Source organism: Impatiens glandulifera, chromosome 5 (assembly GCF_907164915.1).
Source record: "Impatiens glandulifera chromosome 5, dImpGla2.1, whole genome shotgun sequence".
NCBI lineage: Eukaryota > Viridiplantae > Streptophyta > Magnoliopsida > Ericales > Balsaminaceae > Impatiens > Impatiens glandulifera.
In genome coordinates, this window is record NC_061866.1 from 44,268,853 (window position 1) to 44,290,303 (window position 21,451).

The window sequence follows — 21,451 nt, forward strand, 5'->3', positions numbered from 1 at the left end:
TAGAACAAGTTTTTACAAAAAAAAAAAAACAAAGGATTCAGATAGAACAAGTTTTTTTGTAAAAAAATAAATGAACTAACCAGATTGAGATAAAAAAATAAATTGAGAACAAAAGTAAAAGACACAAATAATTAACAACTATGTTCTTATTTATTTAAAAGGACTTAAATGTTTTTTCAGCATAGTTTATAACAAAATTGAATCACCTGAAAGTTCAGGGACCAAAGTAGAGTAGGGGACAGTTTTTGTTATTAATAAATATTTGTGTCACTATAAATAATTGAATAAATGACAAACACTAAAAATATAGTTATAGTTTAATATATAAAAAAATATGATATATATATATATATATATATATATATATATATATATATATATATATATATATATATATATGTAATCACTTAACAATGAAATAATTGATAAATATGATATGTTGTGTTATTATACTTAATCAAGGTGGAGAAAATTTTAGTGGAGAATCAAACATTTCAAATGAGTATCATAATCGCGATTAAATCCTTATAATCGGAACCAAACGATGATAATCAGGTAATAAGGATCGATGTACTATAACAATTAAGATAGTTCAAATGAAAAAATAGTTCCTAAAAAACTAATAATCACGAGTTTTATTAATTTTAATTATTTTATTAACAACTAATTAAAATTATGTTGTTAAACTAATATTAATTATTTTTCATTTTTAAATAACTAAGTTTATAATATCAACTCGAATTCACAGCAATTCTTATATATATATATATATATATACTCAATTTTGATCAGAATTATTAATTATATCTCAATTTAAATTTTAAAATATCATGGCTTCAATTTTCACACCAACTGATTCATTTAAAAAAATGATATCTAATTTATTTATATGTTTTACGGTAATATTTTATTAAAATAAATGTCTTTCTTACTTCTTTATTAATATATATATATAGTTATATAGTTATATATATATATATATATATAGTTATATCTGTTGTTATAGTTAGAGGTAGTTTGATCGGTTCTTAAAAAAACCTTCCTCATTCACGAAATTTTAATAGAATATTAAATTAATCTTATTTTATTTTTTATTAAATTTAAATTTTAAATATAAAAGACATTTATAATTATCTTTAAAAAATCCAAATAACTTCATTTTTTATGGAACAATATTTTTATTTTATTTTTTTATAAATATCTAATATCCAAGAAGCCCTTATCCACGAAATTTGTACAGTAAATGTCACGTGATGATAATCTTTTAATTGAATAAAAAAATTAAGGACTAGCTTATTACAAAATCTTGAAATAGTTTAAGGACTTATAAAAAAATCTTGAATAAGTTTAGGGACATAACTAATAATTTGATTGATAATGGTTGTCTATAAAAGTATGCCATAATAATATGCCATAATAATATTCATGATCTTTATATCTCTCGGTGGTATACGATTCTTGAGATAAAGAAACAAAAAATGGCTGAAAACAAAGAAGGAAATTTGTCGTCTGAAAACGAAAAGGGTGTCGAGATATCAGAAGGTGATCTATTGTCACCAAACCGAGAAAAAGGTGTGGAGATAGCAAAAGAAGGTGAGTTGTTGTCACGGAGCCGAAAAAAGAGTTTGGAGATAACCAAAGAAGGTGAGTTGTTGTCACCGAGCCCCAAAAAGAGGGTGGAAATAACCAAAGAAGGTGAATTGTTGTCACGGAACCGCGAAAAGAGTGTGGAAATAACCGAAGAAGATGAATTGGTGTCACCGTATCCCAAAAAAGATGTGGAGACAACCGAAGATGATTCCTCACCGTGGGGCGATTTGATGGAACAATTGATGATGCAAGTCTTGCCATCCAATGGGATAGTCTCGAAAGAAGCTGAAGAAATGATGCAACGATTTACTATGAAGTTTATAAGCTTTGTGACGATGGAAGCCAACGTGATATGCAAGAAGGAGAAGAGTTTGATTCTCCGTGATAAGGACATTGCTTGGGCAATTGAAATTCTCGGTTTTAAAGATATTTTGGATCGTTACAAAGTACTCGATGAAGATCTAATTCAATCGTACATGCAAATCAATACAAAACCACTACAATTCGATTAGGTTCTTGACAAAGTACATCGAATCTTATAGTTTCATTTGAATTTCTGTTTTCTTTCTTGATTGACGAACATGTAAATATTCGTCGTCTTTGCTATGATTTTGCTTTTAGTTGGATTATGAATTTCAATACTATGTTTGTTTGTGGGATGAATATCTTGAAATAAATATGTTTGTTTTCTTTAATAATTGAATTGAACTAAAAAAACAAATCAATAAATTTCCATTGATCCTTTTAATTATGTTTGTATTTTGGTTAATTTTCGTTTTTGAATTTCAAGAAATCATTAGATTAAATTATTTGTCATTTGATCAGATGCATTACAATAACTTTAAGAAAGATACAATCTACCAATGCGTGCATGTTAATCGAAAAATTCGACTAAACTCAAACAATTAAAATTGATATTTATCATAATTGCCGATATTATTGAGAGTGGTTAATTATAATTTTGTAATTTGACAACCTAATATAAACAAACCTACTAATAAAACATATGATCTTCAAAATAATTAAACAAAACTTAATAATTAAATAAGAATGTATTTGAGAATAGTAAATAATATTATAAGTGTTCAAATATAATGATTAAACCAAAAAAAATGAACAGAAAACAAACTAAAAGATGTGATTTTAAGACAATTTTATTATATTAATTTAAAAGTGTTTTAACAAAATATTCAAAATTATATTATCTTGTTAAATTAAATTTACAATAACTAACTAACATTTAACAGGTCCGTTTATGAATATATTTTTGTAGAGTCGAACTAACGATATAGGTCCGATTAAATTATAAAAACCGAAACAAAGCACGATAAATATTCTTTTTTTTTTTAACTTACCAAAAGCTCTTAAAATTTGTAATTTGTTATATTACACTTAATATAAGGAGTAGAAATAAATTAATAATAATAATAATGTGTAATGAATGCATCTCTAAAAATCCATGTTGGTTTGTTTTAGGCCACAGATTTGAATAGGGCCCATATTTGATCATCATCATCATTCATTATCAGACCTTCACGTTTTTGTTATTGTATGTTGTTGAGCAGAACATACAGAAATCTGCAATTTCCCACCTAAGAGGTTGTTTGATCTATTTTTTTTACTATTCAAAAACACATATGTGTTTCGAAGATTCAATCACTTCATTTATCTGCTAAAATATTAAAATATTTTATTTTAAATAAAAATATATAATAATAATTTAAACAATTAAAAATTCAAATAACTAATTTTTTAAATCATTAAAAACACCACTTTCAAATAACCAACATCAAATAAGCCCCCAAAAGTAGGGCTTTCCTCTTTGTCATCTTCTTCACATGTTTATTAATATGTTTCCAAACATCAAATATAATTTGAAACTAATATAACTAATAATATCACCTAATATTGTTATTATTCATGTTTGAGATCAATTTACTACTACTTTCTATTTTAATTTTTTTTTCATCAAATTCAATACAGTAAAGAAACAAAACTATATATGTCCACCATCAATACACAAAAAATTAAAACAATATGATGAAGAAATGACAGACCGCCACACCACAGCTCTGTCTAGTCAATATGTCCGCATACCAATCCCAATATATAGATAATATGCTCTTTGCAAGGATGAATACTAGTTTGTTTGTTTTTTTTTTAAAAAAAATCCTAAAAAAACCTCTTACAGGTTTGATGTTGGTTATTTTGATCAAATATAAAATCTTATTTATTTTCAACAAACCAATCACTTAACTATTAAAATATTTGTTTTTTTTATAAAAAAAATCTAAAACACCCAAATCAGCCAGCAAAAAAAACAAGACATAGAGAAAGAGAAAGAGAGATACCACTTGGTCATAGAAATGAATGTGAATGTGAATATGTGATGGTGGTCCCCAGTCCCAAGATGATCTGAAAAAAAGACAAAAAAGAGGAATCAGAAGTTAAATGAAAAGAAGAAGATTAACATTCCATTTGAGCAGAGCATTCATACACACACTACACTGTTATTAATTTATTATAGATAGCTGCAACTGTAAACTTGTTTACCAAAATGTATTATACCAATAAATGATGTGATGTCTCACCTTTGTAAAGCTGTACAATCCATAAGTTTCCTTTTTACTGTTTTGTCTTCACCACCACCCTAGACCCCAGCCAGAGCACCTTCAGAGGGACCAAACACAAAAGTTTGAAATCGCTGGCTAAAGCTAAAACTAGTCACGAGCAAATGTTCCTTTTTTTCTCTTCAAACAACAAAACTTCCCTCTCTTCTTCTTCATTCCTCATCCATGGCTTCTTCTTCTTCACCATCCATTGATTCTCTCGACCAAGAAAGACCACCCAGCATTGAATCCATACAGACAATTGTCCACTCAATAACCCACCACATTCAAACATTCCTCTCCACTCCCAAATCAAGAAGACGAGTCAAAACCAACTGCACATCCAAGCTCAACAATCTCAAGCAAGATTTCTTTGAATTCTCAGAGCAATCTGTTCTCTCCAATCTATATTGGGGAATTCAAGGTATTGAAGCTGCCATTATTGCTAAATGCCCGGAAGAGTTATCCAACAGGCTGAAGAACTCTGAGGAAATGCTTCAAGCACCCGCCTTGCTCGAAGAGCATGGCGTCACTGCCGGAGTTTCCAATGCTTTTTTGGTTTCTTGCTCTTATTTTTATCTCTCTGCTGTGAGGAAACTCCAGGGAGATAATTGGCAGTCAGCACTTCATTTCCTTCAAGCTCTTTCTGTATCTCCCATATTCACACGAACGGAATTCGCACCTGAACTTTGCACGAGTTTACTAATGAGTTCAAGAAGCTCGGAGATTATGGACGATGATGATGATGAAATTAATAAATTGTTGAGACGTATGGCAAGGAGATACAAGGCTTGGTTGACGTATTATCAGGTTATGTCATACAAAGGGAGTCCTCATCAGCATCAGCAAGAGGAGGAGGAGGAGGAAGAAGATGAATTGCTACTGTAAGTCTTTGATTGGAGCTTAATCTCTAATCCAAACAGAACTCAAAATCTTCTGCTGCTTCTTTTCTGCAGGAATAACAACAAATCTGTAAATACCCAATCTTCAAATTCACGTGAACTTGAAAATATCTTCCAAGGCCCTCATAAGGTATACCTCTTAGACCTTAGTTGTCTGTAGCATGGTAAGAAAATGTAGCCAAGTGAGATGACAATTTTACTGTCTAAATAATTAATGAAAATACTAAAAAAAATATTATTTTATTTTTTTATAATATTTAATTATTAAACACTAAACATATATTAGTCATTTTGAAAATGGTCATTTACCTCAAATATCTCACTTTATTTTTTCTTTCAAAAAGATGGTTTATTTTTAAAAAGAATGTACTTGAAATGAAGTGGGTGTTGATGGGTTTTTGTGCTAGTCTCACAGAAATGCATGCAAAGCTGATCCAGATAGTTGAATGAAATTACTCTTGTTTAACAAGTAATAAAAGAATATTAATACTTTGTGTTGCAAGTGTTGAAGCATGATGTGCCAAAAAAAATCAGCTTTTTTTAATTCAATTTGCACTTAAGAAAGATAAAAATGAAGTGGATGGATGGATGGATGCAGTTTTAGAAGGTGCATCCACTCGATCATCAAGAAAGTACAGATATTAACCTGGCTAAAGTGTCCAACCCACCAGCTGAAATTTCACAGGTTCAAGAACTTACAGTTACTCTTCTGGAAAGCACTCAAGTTAGCAGTGGAGGAATTTCAAGCAGCTCAAATACTGGACGGCTTGGAGATATATTGAAAGAAAATCAGTCAGACGTATCGGTTTCTGGAGATTCAAACGACAGTTACTTCAAAGAAGATGTTGGTTTTGAATTAACTTCTCAAAAGATAAAAGGTGCAAGTGCAAGTGCAACCACCTCTGAAAGATACTTCAGTTCCTTCAGCCTTTCAGAATTACCTATCTTTGATCTCAAATGTAAAAGACAATATCCCTCTGAGAATAGTGTCCACAGGGACGAGAAACTACTTGAAAAGATGCTGCAGCAAAATGATGCCCAAATCTTTGATTCTCAATCATCATCATCATCCATAATGCAGCGTAAAACAAGTGGACGTGACCTGCAACAACACGGAAAAGATTCCCAATATGAGTTAATGACAATACTCGAGAAAACAGTTTCAAAGCTATGCTTCTCCAATGAGAAGCTGAAATTCGACGAAGATTACTCCTTCGAGTTTGTGAGAATATACGGACTCTTAAGCAAAAAGAAAGGAGTAAAATATACCCTCCTAAAAGATGTAATCTTGAATCAGTTATTAACAGCTATCTCAACTTCTGAGGAAGTGGCACTTGTAAGGGCATCAGTTTCCATACTTACAACCCTTGTTTCAGGGAACAAATCAGTAATAGAAGACGTTAAGAAGAAGGGATTGCAGTTACATGATTTGGCAAATGCATTGAAAAGAAACGTGCATGAAGCAGTTATTCTGATTTACTTAACAAATCCATCTCCTGTAGAAATAAAGACTTTGGAACTTCTACCTTCATTGCTAGATATTGTATGCACTAATTCAAACACTTGCTGTAAAGGAAGGCTAGATTCATTATTGCCAACTCCACCTGCAGCATCATTGATGATCATTGAAGTACTAGTTACTGGGTTCGATTATGCTACAAATAAAAGGCACCTGGCTGCGATTAATGTACCGAGAGTACTAGCTGGGCTGCTCGATATACAAAGATATAATAATACGAAAGAATATACCTCTTTGGCTACTATTCTAGTAAGGTGTATGCAGTTTGATGGGCAATGTAGAAAATATATATCAGAGTTTACTCCTGTAGCTCCATTTTTATATCTCCTGAGCAGTAGTCAAGAGCATGCAAGGTCCATTGCTCTCGAGTATTTCCATGAACTTCTCCAAATGCCACGGTATAAATAACTTAGTTTCAATATGATAAATATTTAATTGGGAACTCCTACTGATTTATCTCTTTATGTCAGGTCATCAGCGAATAAGCTGTTAAGACGAATGCTTACAGAAGGAAGCATTAATACAATGCACACCCTAATGCTCCTCATCCAGAAATCACAACATGAACACAAACTTCTTTCAGCGTTTTTGTTGCTTCAATTAGACATGCTGGTAAGAGTTATTATGAATGGAACTCCACAAGATATTCTAGTGTTAATGATGATAAACCATGATCTTTCAAAAAAAAAATACAAGTGTTTCCTTAGTGACAATCATTACCTTATCTTGAATTCATTCGAATTCCCAACTATTTGGATTGCCCAGAGAAATAGTGATTCAGGAATTTCGCCTCTTCTTCCATAACCATAACTCAGACAGAATTTCAGTTCAAAGACAATTTATACTAATAAATGGAAAAAACATGCTCTGAAACTATGGAATGACACCATACAGGTATAAATCATGAATGTTATACTAATACTATTCTAGAACTTGACTTTCATTGCTTAAAATTATGGAAGACAAGTTCTTTTTTTGGAGAAAAAATTCATGTGTTGATATAAAATCATGATCTATTTGCTTTACTATTATGGTGATAGAAGAACATGATTCTAGTTTAGTCATTTAGCCTTGTGTCATTGAAAAATATATCTAATGATCTTGACAACAATATTTTCAGGAAAGCTCGTCAGGTAAGAGTATATACAGGGAAGAGGCGCTTGAACACCTCCTCGAACCATTGAAATCCAGCCCAGGATCTGCAGGCCAGCAATTATCTGCTTTCCTTATGTCAAGTCTTGGTGGAACCTACTCATGGACAGGAGAACCATATACTGTAGCTTGGTTGCTAAAGAAGACTGGTCTAACCACCTGCCATCACCGAAACATGATAAGGAATTTCAATTGGCTAGATGAAAGCATGCAGGTTAACACGTGATGAGAATTTACACAATGAAGTTCTTAAGCCACTCTCAGCCGTTTAAACGATAATAACAATTGTGGGATTGCAGGATGCTGCCACAGATTTATGGTGCAGAAAGATAGCAAGAATTCTTATTAAAACTGGGGTGCCAGTCTTCCGTGCTCTTGAAAATGGCCTTAAGAGTGGGACAAAAAAGGTTTCTCGAGACTGCCTGGCTGCCATGGCTTGGATTGGATGTGAAATTGGTAATTGTCCAGAGGATTTAAGACATGAGGCATGTGATATTCTTCTGCGTAGTGAAGTCCAACAGTTCTTGCATCCTGGAGTGGAGCTTGAAGAAAGACTTCTAGCATGTCTATGTATCTACAGCTATGCTTCTGGTAAAGGTAACCACATGTATCTATATCTAAAGCAAATGTCACGCCTTGGTTCAAGAAAACTAGAAGAATAATTATTTTGAAAAGTAAAAGTTCACAAAAGAAGAGGCGGCTACTCTCCTAACCCAGCCATCCCACGGGAAAGCCTCTTCTTTCTGGTATATATCAAGCTTATCATAACTATTAGGACTCTGAAACACAAGCTCCCTGGTTTAAATAATATTTAGTAATAAACATGAACCAAACTCCCTGGTGTGTCCAAATCCAAAATGTTCCTCAAGGCTCTTAAGTTTAATACAATTAAATAAGGACAAAAGGGACTATATATACACGAGTTTTTCGAAAAAGGGCAAAGTTCATGTATATAAATATGCATTATCCATTAAATAATGACTGTTCCCAACCTACATTTCCCTAAAAAAATTGTACTCTGTCCTGTACTCAAATGGTATACCGGTAATGATGGTTATTGCTTGAAGAATTAGTGGGAACTAATACTATGGGAGTTCTTCCTAGTACAGACATCAGTTATTCATTGGCACTGAAGACACTGTGGTCCGCAAGGTCTTCTAGGAAACCAAATTGATCCAGAAGCATTAACTTGAACGTTCCAGATAATGATCACTGCAGAAAATTGATCATGGCTAATTATTGTGTTCTAGTTTGCTCTTCATGTTCTGACCAGATAACCATTAGTTATCCTTGATTAGAATTTATGTTGCAGTAAGTTGAATGATTTGTTGACGTGTATTTCTCTGTGCAGGGATGCAGAAGCTTATTCATTTCTCTGAAGGAGTAAGAGAGTCACTCAGACGACTGTCTACCATAACATGGATGGCAGAGGAATTACTGAGGGTTGCAGATTATTTCCATCCCAATAAATGGGTGAGTCTGGCAGAAAAAAGTTAACTCTAGCAATAATTGATTTAGGCCTATAATCTAGCAATATTAAAAAAAATCAATGCAATTCATGCTTTACAACTTATTCAAAATGAAGCTATTAATGCAATTCCTCCACTGTGAGCACAGCGGATTTCCTGTGTCCACACACAAGTGGTGGAGGCTGGTCAAAAAAATAATGGAGCTGTAACCGCTCTTATCTATTACAAGGGACAGCTTTATAGTGGATACAATGATGGGTCAATAAAGGTATAATAACATGTCTACTTACCAAATTGTATTTAATGTGGATGAATATAATAGGTTTCTCTTTGTAATAGGGGTGGGAGATCAAGGGACAAACAGCCACTCTCATATCAGATATGAAGGAACATAGAAAGGCAATAACATGTTTATCCCTTTTTGAAGCAGGAGATTGCTTATTGAGTGCATCCATGGATAGAACCATTAGGGTATGTGATCATAAAGTGATCAACTCACATTTTTTGTTACACTACTTACATCTAAGACATGGAGTAATTTTCCTTATAATACACAGATGTGGCAAATGGTACAAAGCAAGTTGGAATGCATTGAAGTAATAGGAACAAAGGAACCTATTCAGAGTTTAGACTCTTACAGAAAACAGATTCTTGGTATTTCATTAAGCCATGAGATGAAGGTAAAGATTAGATTCGTCTTAATACATCAAAGCGAGCTCCAAAACACCAAATAACTTTTAATTTCAGGTATTTGATACATCATCAACTGAAAGAGAAGTTACCATGGCCAAAAATGTTAAGTGTCTTAGAGTTGTCCGTGGAAAGGTTTACATAGGTTGCATGGATTCAAGCATACGGGTTTGTTCTCTCAGGAACTTTACATCACACAATCAGTTATCATGCTTAACAATGTCTACTGCTTGATTACAGGAAATAGATCTAAGTAAAAACAAGGAGCGAGAGATAAAAGCGCCATTTAAAGTTTGGAGGATGCAAAGTAGGCCAATTAGTTCAATTGCAGTTTATAAAGATTTGTTATATTGTTCAAGTCTAACAGTTGAAGGTTCAAGCATCAAGGTAAGGCTTACATAAACAGATTCGTCACTACACTAGATGTCTAGAGAAGCTGTACAAATAAATGACATTAACAAATATAGGAATGGAGGAGACAAAGCAAGCCGCGTATAACAATAGTACCAGAAGGAGGAACTCATGTGCGGGCAATGGAAATTGTCGAGGACTTCATATACTTAAACTGCAACCAGTCACCTAGTACCCTTCAGGTAAAAATTACTGCATTTTCTTGTGACATGATGTAATTAATAAAAATGCATTGATGTGTTGTTTCTATTCTGCGAAAAAAACATTTGGTAAATGAGACAGATTTGGCTGAGAGGGACACAACAAAAAGTAGGAAGAATATCTGCTGGAAAAAAGATTACCAGCCTACTGGCTGCAAATGATATGATCCTTTGTGGTACAGAGACAGGAGTTATCAAGGTTTCTTTATTCATGCATCTCATGTCTGACAACAATAATCTTAAAACACTTGTATGTCTTCCTTTCTAAAATAATTCTCTTTTTTTGGCAGGGTTGGATTCCGCTCTAGCAGTACATATTCAACTCAGATATAATGAAAAATCAATAGAGATGGATATACAATTTAAAGTGATGTGTAGCTAATTAAACTGATAGTAAGAGAGTTGATGAAATATGTGTAAATTTGTTGTAGGCTGTAATTCAAGGGTTCAAACTCTTACTATCATTATTTTTGCATAATACTACGAGATCGCACAGAAGATCTGCCATTGGAAGTATAATCAACAAATTGATAAGAGAATTCACATTCAAAATGACGACGAAGGAACATATGGTTGAAGATTACATGTCTAAGAATAGTTTAGCTGAAAAGAAGATCTGACATCAAATTTTCAATGATCAGCCAGCGTAAATTCAAAGCTTCTTAGCAATTCAGCTAGATGGATAGAGATAATGAAAGATTTAAAGATGATTGAAGAGTCGGATACACACCTGCTGCCCGTAGGCAGATGAAGAAAAGCGCGCGCAAGGTTATGACAATTGAAAGCACAAGAACTATATATATATATATATATATACTAGCACGAGTAATATGCAGAAAAAAATTGTGATATTTTTCGTTTGTGATAAAATAATTTCTAAAGAAATTTATTTATTTTGTATAGTGTAAATCTAAAATTAATAATAATGCATTTAAAATAGCAACAAATACTAAATTTTATCTATATTATTATTGAATAGAAAAGATTATCACAAGACAATCAAAATACTAGAATATGATCACTTTGATAATTTATTTTAAAGATTAACTGTTTATATAAAATAATATATGTATATATATAATATGAATATTAATATGAAGTATAGATAAGATTTTATTTTCTGAAGCAGATTGCTTAACCTAGGTTTTGCTCCATTCTCTCTATAGGATTCTTTTCGGTTAAGTACGACTTACACTATTTCTTTCGAATTTGAGGGTAATCAAAGAGAGCGTGGATATTAAGACCGAGTATAGGTTAAGATCGACGATCTGAAACGGTCAGAATTGCGGTAAAGCGCTAGATATCTGGATATTAAAAAAAAAAATATCTTTCTCTCTATTGAATACAAAAATTATTATGAAGAACCATAGTTATCGGAAGCCTATATTCGATGTACCTCTAGCCTCTTAGGAAGAATAGTTCTTGGTTAGTAGGCGTGGTCGTGCGGTCCGGTTGGTGGACGGACAACCTCAGGTGAGTGTTTAAGGTAAATCGACACAGAACATGGTGAGAGAGTCGGGATAAATCAAAAGGTTTAATCGGACATCGGTCTTTAATCGACTTTCTTAGCAACTACTAAAGATGCTTCAGGCGTTTGGGCCCGGGGAGGATATGCGTTGAAACATGAATGACACATGTGGTAGAGGGAGGGTTCTAGAAAGGGGTCGGAGTTCACACAATAAAAGGAAGGGGATGTCTCCAGGTAGAATTCAACATATGCACCAAACTATGTTTGGAGCGGTACAACAAGATCCTCGTAAGGATGAAGCTCAGACCTATGCATTAGTGGTAGGTGCGAAGAAACAGACTATTTGGGTCAACTGGTCGAAGACGGTTAATGTCAGAACTAAATCGTTTGAATTTCAAACATTGGAGGCACGCTATGGATTTGTGACTATTTCGGAAATTAAGAAAAAAAAAGAGCAATTGCGGTTGATTTGTTTCAATTAAAGTTGTTACGTTGGGCTCTTCATACGTCGACTTAGAACCGAGGGCGTTTGGGGCTCGGACCTAATGATGACGATTTTTGTATGGATTCAATTCTCATGGAAGATAGGTTGATTTATGGAAAGATTTTAAAACAACATTTATCATGCTAATTGATAAACGTATTAGACCATTAGTCGATGGAGGAATCCGATGACTTGTTGATGGTCGATCGGTTAATATTGAAAACCAACATGTCATTGTGCTCACACGTAACATAAGACCGCCTTAGATAGGGAGGGTACATGGATTTGATTGTTCGGAATGACAACGGATATATGGAATCATGATCTTCTTAGTTAAGCCGGTAATGATCTTAGGTGATTTATTGAACTCGACAAGGAAACTCAAAGAGCACAAGAGAATGATTAAGTTAGAATTAGGGTATGTCAATTTGATCCATATAGACGTTACTTTGAATCTATTTGTGTTGATAACGTGATACAAGTATATAAAGTAATGGTGTGACATGAATGTCCTATAGTCGTATCTCCTTCACCGAGATCAAATTTGCATGTGTCGGAGGTGTCGACTTCGTTTGGGCTAACTAGAGAGTCAGTGTTAACCCCATTTTACGTCAATTGGATTCGTATGGCTAGTCTTGCAGTTGTTAAAAGACCTGGTGTTGAGATACCAATTCATGGGGATTTGATATGGTCGAGAGGGTAATTGAGTAGGATGAAACTAGATTAAATGAGTTAATAGACTCTCGTGAGGCTGAGATAGAGTATCAGTCTTCACACCCCTCGAGTTGTGATGTCTCCCAGTATGGCGAAAAAAGGGAGAGTAGGCAGATGGTGGTACATCAAAATCTGAGTTCATTAACTCATCATCTTATTTCAGATTTATTGTTTGAGAAAGAAATTATTGACGAGGTATAAAATAAGTTATGGTCACCTATAAAAGATATAATCTAGGTCAATACTATTAGAACTCTCATGAGACTAATATTCTTAAATCACCAGTTTTCGTTCATGATGTGTCTGATGAGGAATCAGTGGTTTCTAAGCCAGATTATGATGTCAACGAGAATATCCAAATAGAATTCTCGACACATAATATGACGATAAATAAAAACCAATCCCCGTGAAGGAGGTACTTGATTTAAAGACTGAAGTGTGTCCTATTGTGAACGAGATTTCACCCATACCGTATACTTTTCATCTAAGTAATTCTTCATCGAAAAATTATCAACATTGTTAGTTGAAGAAGTTAAATGACCTACCACAGGGTTATATGTATGTAGGAAAGCGTGTCTCGAAGCTGAGAAAGGGTTATTCTTATTAGATTTTATCAATGATTGGAAAAATTATTGTTTGAAAAGTTTATGGGTTAAATGATGGTGTGAAGAGAGGTATCATTAAGTCACTAATTAATGAGAACACTTCGTTGTGGCATATATTGTTTTAGTGAGACTAAAATTCGGAAGATGGATCAATGGATCGTTAAAGATCTATGTAATTGGCGGTTGAGTGGTTGTGAGGCTCTTGATTCTACAGGGGCATCATGTGAAATTCTTGTGGCATGGAATGAAGACATGTATGAGAAAATATATATTAATTTGGGTAGATACTCGGTTAACGTTCAATTAAGAAATCAGAAGGCTAATTTCTTTGGATAATTTATGCGGTTTATCGACCGATTCTATCACAATTTAAAATAGAGTTCTTTAATGAAATGAAAAACGTGGTAAGTCTTTGGGACTTACCAATTGTTTTTGTGGGCGACATGAATGAGGTTAGATCTCCAATTTAAAGGAAAGGGACCAATAGGCTTAGTAGCCTAATGCACGAGTTCTCAAAGACAATTGAAGATCTTAAGTTAATCGACTTGCCTTTGGAAAGCGGTCAATTCACCTTTAAGAGAGGTATGACAATGTGAGACAAGTTCATTCTCGTATCTTATTTAAATATGTATTTATATTTTTTAAATATATAATAAATATTTATTATTTTAATATAATATAATGAAAATTATATTTATAAAAATTATTAATTCTTATATTAGTATGAAAAAATAAGTTAATTAAAAAAGAGAAATTAAGATATATATATATATATATATATTTATAAAAGGAGAGAGAAATATATATTAGGAGAGAAAAAAATTAAATATTTATTATTATAATACAGTATAATTAAAATTGTATTTATAAAATTTATTAATTTTTAATTTTAATTTGAGAAAAAAAAATTTATTAAAAAAAATAAATTAAGGAAGAAATATATATTAGGAGAGAAATAATAATTAAAATAAATAAATTAAAAAAATATATATATAATTTTAAATTAAGAGTTATTATATATATATATATATATAATAATAATAATAATTTTTTAAGTTAAATATTCACTGTAAATATATATATATATATATTTTTTATTTTATGTAATTTGGAAATGTTTTCTCCAAAAATTAATGATGTAATTTAGCCCTCAAGTTCAACCAGTCGTCACAGTTTAGATCCCTTGGTTTTCTATCTCCATTCTCGATTTTGCCCTGCCGCCCTCTTCAGTCGTCTCTACCCCTGTTCATGGCTTCTCTGTAACTAGGTTTTGATATTCGATCTTCATTGGTGTCTATCCGGCCGACTTGAGAAAGATGCCTGCCCCAATACTGGAAATGGAGCCGGTGGAGCCTCAGTCTTTGAAAAAGCTCAGTTTCAAATCCCTAAAGCGTGCACTCGATCTTTTCTCTCCCCTCCATCACCAGCTTCCTCCGCCTGATATTGAAAGGTCATTTTTATCTCCTTTCTTTCTCTTTTGTCTTTCTCAATTTTCTTAATGCTAAAGATTTCACTGCTTATATTTTCTTCATTATCTACTTTTTCTCTCTTGCTGTCCATGAGTTTAGCGATTACTGCATACCTTACTGATGCTTGTTTATGTTTATTTTTTGATAGCAAGAAGATACGGATCAGCTACAAGGTTAGTACTTAGTCGTGCTTTGAACATTTACTTTAAAGTTATCAATGTTTCACAGTTAAGAATTTTGGTACATGTATTGTTTGTTTATGGTGCATTTTAATTTGTTGAAGCTCAATGCCGAGTTTGGAGGAAAGCCTTCTGGTCAAGCTAAGTCAGAGGAACCTCAGCTAACATCGTCTGCTTCAAATGCTTTAGCTCTCACAGGTACTGAACACTTATTTTGATTTTCATACCTAGGTTTAGAAGTTCACCAAGGAAATTAGACTTTCTGTTATAGGAGACACTCTGAATATATTTTATGACATAATTGGTGACAGTCATCTTGTTCACTTGTATCTTGAGTATTCACTGTTAGGTTTAGGTAGGCTATACGATGTGCACATTTTTTGTCATTGTATGAACTTTATGAACAGAGTTTCCATGGAGCTAATTAGGAGTTATGATTTTCTTTTTATGTTTACTTTCTTCCTCTTTCTATATGGTCCTAATTCTGATTCAGAAGTTACTTAAAAAACAACTTATTACAGAGACCGCTTCACTTGCTTACTCCAGCTTTTCAAATGTATATCAAACTACCTTTTGATTGTTTTTATGAAGGGATATAGTTGAATGCATTCACATGATTCAGCTTAAGTTTGTTCTGGTAGATTATGTGAAATGTGTGTTTTATTGTGCTTAGCCTGGTCTAAATCAAACCAGGAAGATAAGGTGACTTTGTGCCAGAGTGAGCAAATGCGTTTCTAGATTATTTTTTGTTTCTTTTGCGTCTGACACAAGTTATTGTTCGTTTATATACTGAATACTTTCTAATGAAAAATAGAACTATTCTTAGATGATGAGAAATGTGTCAAACAGTCCATTTTGAACTTCATGTCTACATTTCCTTGCTGTAATCTGTTTAATTATTTGGTTTGTATTTTGACTGCTGGCCCAGGGAATTCTATTAACTCGAAGAATGATGGTTCTCAAACTGACTTAGTTGTTGGTCCAACTGCTAAACTAAAGGGGTAAGTTTCATTAGGTAGTATATTCAAATGTTGTGTAGGTTTTATATGTTTTTTTAGTAGATGAGCTAACTACCATGATATGTTATGTGTCTGACCTTGTTGAGGGTGTTATCCATTGTATTGTCTAATTTGTGAAGGATATTCCTCTTTTTCTAGCTAAGATCCTGCCTTATTAATCACAGTTCCTCTGTTTAACAGTTGAACCTCTTCACATTGAGCTGAGAGAAGTTTTATGAAGTGTGACTTTATCCTTTTCCTTCCCTTGTATGGACCCATCTGTTTAGCAAAATCCCCTAAATGAACACACTTTTGATTTCACCAGTCTAGAGGCTATAATATATGCATATATATATATATATATTTATGGTGTGATGAACTTGATATTCAAAACTTGCATTTCTTACTGTGTTACTAATTGACTTAACACTTTGAACCTATGCACTTTGACATAACAGGCTGGATGTCGGTGGGTCAGGTAAAAGCAATGCAGTTATTTCAGCTCCTGGGTTGTCGGACAGGTTGTTACCTTATCATGCGTTATTTCTAATGTTTACTTTTATATGAGTGACTGTTAAGTTTTGCTCTAATAATTAATCCTCTGGAGTCTTGTGCTTAATATTGTGAATGTTATTTTATTAAGTGACAAGATCAATATATGTTTAATTTCTATGCTAGTAAATCATACGCAGAATTCAGGCAATATAATTTTTGGAATTGGATAATTTTTTTCTCAAACATGGTGATATTGGTCTACAAGTCTTGTGCTTAATATTATGTGGAGACAACTATTGTATATTGCACCCATTTTTCTTGACAATTGTAGCATTCCCTTAAATCTTCAAAGTGGTTAGTTTGTAAATCAAGTTATGTCAGTTGAGTTGGTGCTGTTAAATTGACTGATTTTTGGAGGAAGTGGTCACACTCATTACAAATTGCTTTTATGGTCTTCTATTCCAGGAATCTCTCAACATCTGCTATCATGGAAAGAATACCAAGCAGATGGCCTCGTCCTGTGTGGCGTCGTCCATGGAAAAATTACAGGGTAAGAGCATACTCCAGTTTCCTTACTCTGTTTGGGGATGGGTGTAGTACAGGACTAAGTAAATTCTCTTAAATTGAAATTAGTAATTCACTGCTAAATATCTAACCAGAAACCTCCTAAAATATTTTCAGTGTCAGAATTCAATCTTGGTCATTCATGTTTAGCTGGATGTTTAAAATAGTATTGAATGCCCTAGCAAAAATATAAAATAGAATTCAATGTTCTATTGTGAATGATAAGTCAACTTAGACACTTCTTACTCAATTGACTTGACTTTGTACTCACCTGAGCAGTGTTTTGATTATTGAAAATAGTAAATTTTGATTCATTTTACTATTGTAGCATTTGCATTACAGTAGTATTTTAATTTCTGATTTGTAAGCAACCATGATACATCCTTCTTTTGGGGTTCTTCCCTCTCCAGGTTGTACGCACTTGTAGAATCTAAACTAATGTTTTACAGCTGCATGGAAAATTTTCCTTCGACTCCATGAGGTTTTAATTTATTCCCAAATCCCAATTGATGGTGATTATTGCATAAAACTCTATTTTGCATAAATCTAGATATTAAACAAGAGATTTTCCTAGGTTCTATATATGACTATGGATTTCTTATTGGCGTCCTAGATATATCAGTGTTTCAGATCTTAGGCATCACATACTATTTGTTGTAAATCTAATAAGTTACGTACCCATTTTTGTGAATGTCCAGGTGATTAGTGGTCATCTGGGATGGGTAAGATCTGTTGCATTTGATCCGAGTAACCAATGGTTCTGTACAGGCTCTGCTGATCGTACGATAAAGGTAGATAACCCTCTCTCTCTCTCTCTCTCTCTCTCTTCTTTTGTGTAAACAAAGAAAGTCATAATTGACCCAGGGCTTAGTAGATGTTTTGTCATTTCTTTGTTGTTTTCCCTTTCCTTTTTTTTTGTGTGTTTGTTTGTTTTCGGGGGGGAATTGGTGGCGGATGGGTTTGTCTGCCATTTTTAGACTTTTCTCGGTTTACAAAACGTAGCATCTATAATCACTTCGGGTTTAGCTTATGAACTCCTTCAACTGTACTATATCTGATATTTCAGACATTTGTTCTCTCTATTGTGTTTTGAGTAGATATGGGATGTAGCAAGTGGAAAGCTGAAACTCACTTTAACAGGACACATTGAACAAATACGAGGTTTGTCTTGTATTGTTTTAGGCACCTAAATATATAAAAATGTGCAGTCTTTAGACATTGTCATGAGTCTTCAGCATATGATGAATTTATTGTTACTTGCAGGTCTTGCTGTTAGTGAGAAACATACATATATGTTCTCCGCTGGTGATGACAAACTAGTTAAATGCTGGGACCTTGAGCAGAATAAGGTTGACTTGCTATCAAGAATATATTTCATTTACTTTTTAATAAATTGAAATTGCTGACACTAGAATTTTACAAAACATTTCATCAGGTTATCCGATCTTACCATGGTCATCTAAGTGGTGTGTATTGCTTGGGTTTGCATCCGACTATAGACATTTTATTTACGGGTGGGCGTGATTCTGTTTGTAGGGTAAGATAGTTGCTGTATCCTATGGAATCATTAATATATAGAATTGTGGAAGCCATTTAAGTTTTCTGCAAGTAAATGTTATTGTCTTTATATCTGGAAGAGATTTAATTTTTGCAAACAAATGTTCTTTCAGGTGTGGGATATTCGTAGCAAGACACAAATTTTTGCTCTTTCTGGGCATGAGAACACGGTTTGCTCAGTTTTCACTCGACCACTGGTACGCCATCTCTCGTGCATAGATAATTGCAGGTCACATTAAGCAAGCACAAGTCTTCTAGTTCTAGTGACATTATTGTTGGTATGCTATTTCTAAAAATCTCCTTTCGTTTGGCTTCTTACTCCTGTAAAATGTTTAATACCAGGACCCTCAAGTTGTCACTGGCTCCCATGATACCACCATCAAGTTTTGGGATCTTAGAAGAAATGGTAATGCAGATGAATTATTATTCTTTTCCCTCTGTATACAAATACATGTTTGATGACACACATTAACCCTCACACATCTATTCTTGAAGTGGTAACCATTTGGAAAAATTTATTGTTTCTGTATATGGATCTGTTTTAATATACAGAAACATGAATAAATTTATGAATCTTTCTCTCATTAAATCTATTTTCTAAACGTTTCTGTATTAGGAAACTGATTTAGATACAAACATTATGTTGAATATTATTCTATTCTCTATGAGATCTTCTCTGTGTAAAAATATATGTTTGATGATACTTGTAGGCAGAACAATGTCAACCCTCACACATCATAAGAAGTCAGTACGAGCAATGGCTTCACATCCCATAGAGTATGTTGCTTTACACAACTTCTTCATTTTGTAATAGCCTCCATTTCTAGCTATAAATTATTGCATAATCTCAAATCTCAATGATTGCTGCCAATAATTTAAGTAGCTTGTACCTTTGATGTGGCAGAGATTGTTTTGCTTCTGCATCCGCTGACAACATAAAGAAGTTCAACCTGCCCAAAGGAGAATTTCTGCACAACATGCTGTAAGTGTCCTTTTCACATTCTTCAAGTTCCATTGCAATATGTGGTTGTGACTTTTATCTGTGGGAAAGTCACTTGCTGAATGTCTGGGTGAGAAGTAAAAAAACACAAGTTATTGGGAATCCTTCTCGAGCTGTAACGGTAATAGTGTTGCAAAAAACTAATATACGAAAGATGATCTTTATGCAAACAAGCTACTATAAATATTTTGAGAATCATCGGAAGTTTGAATTAACCACTATGATCACTGCATGACATCATTACTTTGATTACTTCAAAAGCATAATTAATTTATGGTGACTTCAAGACTTGGTCTTTGTTGTTGTAGATCTCATTCTTTCAAAAGATCAATATTTTATTCTCCTAAAAGACTAGAGGTTTATGCCTGTTTCACTTTCCTCAAAGCATACAGTTTTGAACATCATTGATGCTTTTGGGCATTTCGTCATTGCAGGTCTCAGCAAAAAACCATCATTAATGCAATGGCAGTAAATGAAGACGGTGTATTGACTACTGGAGGTATTATTTTGTCTGTGTTTAGTTTGCAACTGTTTTTTTCTTTTGCATATTGATCCTTTTTGGAAAGTGTTATTTCCTTATTTTTTTGTTTGGTAAAAGAAATGTGGCCGGATGAGATCATGGTTCATTGTCAATAAAATTGTTGCGGTTTTGGTAAAGAAAACAAGTCTAAACTGGATTTTAATCTGGACCCCAAGCTTAGATCATGAGATATGATTTAAAACTTTTTGGAGAATAATAAATGTAGTTTAAACCCTAAACTTGCAACCAATAGGCTCAATCCTATCTCTTCTCTTATGTTTTGCCTTTTACAGGTGATAATGGAAGTTTATGGTTTTGGGACTGGACAAGCGGGCACAATTTCCAGCAAACCCAAACAATTGTTCAGCCTGGTATGTCATGCATATATCTTGCCCTTAAAAACTCCATATCTCTAACTCTCTGTGGTTTCCTTTCTAGGTTCATTGGAAAGTGAAGCTGCTATTTATGCTCTTTGCTACGACAAAACCGGCACTAGACTAATCAGTTGTGAAGCAGACAAGACGATTAAGATGTGGAAGGAAGATGAAAATGCAACTCCCGAATCTCATCCCCTCAACTTCAAGCCACCTAAAGATATTCGAAGGTTCTGATTCCTAGGTGTTTTTTTTTATTAAATTGTGTCTTGACCATTAAATTTCAAACTATGGATTATCAATAGTATGTTTAATTGTCTTGACCATATTTTGAGTTTGTATCATTTGTGTCTATTTGAAAGACATCCTTGATGATTAATACTTTTTAACTATGATGAAAGTCCTGTCCTGTCCGGTCCTGTTTTCAAACATAGGTCTCATAACATTTACATTCTTCTTATGTTGATGAAACAAAGATAGTG

At 33.2% G+C, this 21,451-nt stretch overlaps 3 protein-coding genes across 4 annotated transcripts; all 3 read left to right on the forward strand.

Moving 5' to 3' along the window:
- The first annotated feature begins 1,478 nt into the window (after positions 1–1,478).
- On the forward strand, positions 1,479–2,102 carry LOC124939458. The gene has a single exon (XM_047479929.1). The coding sequence runs from the start codon at positions 1,479–1,481 to the stop codon at positions 2,100–2,102; it is 624 nt and encodes a 207-aa protein (XP_047335885.1).
- Positions 2,103–4,272: 2,170 nt separating this feature from the next.
- Positions 4,273–11,444, forward strand: LOC124940706 (putative E3 ubiquitin-protein ligase LIN). Of its 2 annotated transcripts, XR_007099507.1 has the most exons (16): positions 4,273–5,083; positions 5,156–5,231; positions 5,787–7,018; positions 7,091–7,232; positions 7,741–7,986; positions 8,072–8,369; positions 9,124–9,245; positions 9,390–9,509; positions 9,581–9,712; positions 9,799–9,921; positions 9,989–10,099; positions 10,172–10,318; positions 10,399–10,524; positions 10,625–10,741; positions 10,833–10,935; positions 11,039–11,444. XR_007099507.1 is itself a non-coding variant. In XM_047481240.1 (15 exons), exons 1-15 carry the CDS (start codon positions 4,386–4,388, stop codon positions 10,848–10,850), a joined length of 3,708 nt encoding a protein of 1,235 aa, XP_047337196.1. In that variant the 5' UTR covers positions 4,273–4,385; the 3' UTR covers positions 10,851–11,038. The 2 variants fall into 2 exon arrangements, 1 of the variants encoding a protein (XP_047337196.1); XM_047481240.1 differs by lacking the exon at positions 11,039–11,444 and having other exon boundaries at positions 10,833–11,038.
- Positions 11,445–14,979: 3,535 nt separating this feature from the next.
- On the forward strand, positions 14,980–21,308 carry LOC124938558 (protein pleiotropic regulatory locus 1-like). Its single transcript, XM_047479024.1, has 17 exons — positions 14,980–15,263; positions 15,431–15,455; positions 15,566–15,659; positions 16,390–16,462; positions 16,918–16,980; positions 17,420–17,504; positions 18,217–18,309; positions 18,616–18,679; positions 18,782–18,867; positions 18,954–19,055; positions 19,189–19,272; positions 19,418–19,481; positions 19,786–19,852; positions 19,980–20,057; positions 20,510–20,574; positions 20,889–20,966; positions 21,034–21,308. Exons 1-17 carry the CDS (start codon positions 15,130–15,132, stop codon positions 21,204–21,206), a joined length of 1,428 nt encoding a protein of 475 aa, XP_047334980.1. The 5' UTR covers positions 14,980–15,129; the 3' UTR covers positions 21,207–21,308.
- Positions 21,309–21,451: the final 143 nt, after the last annotated feature.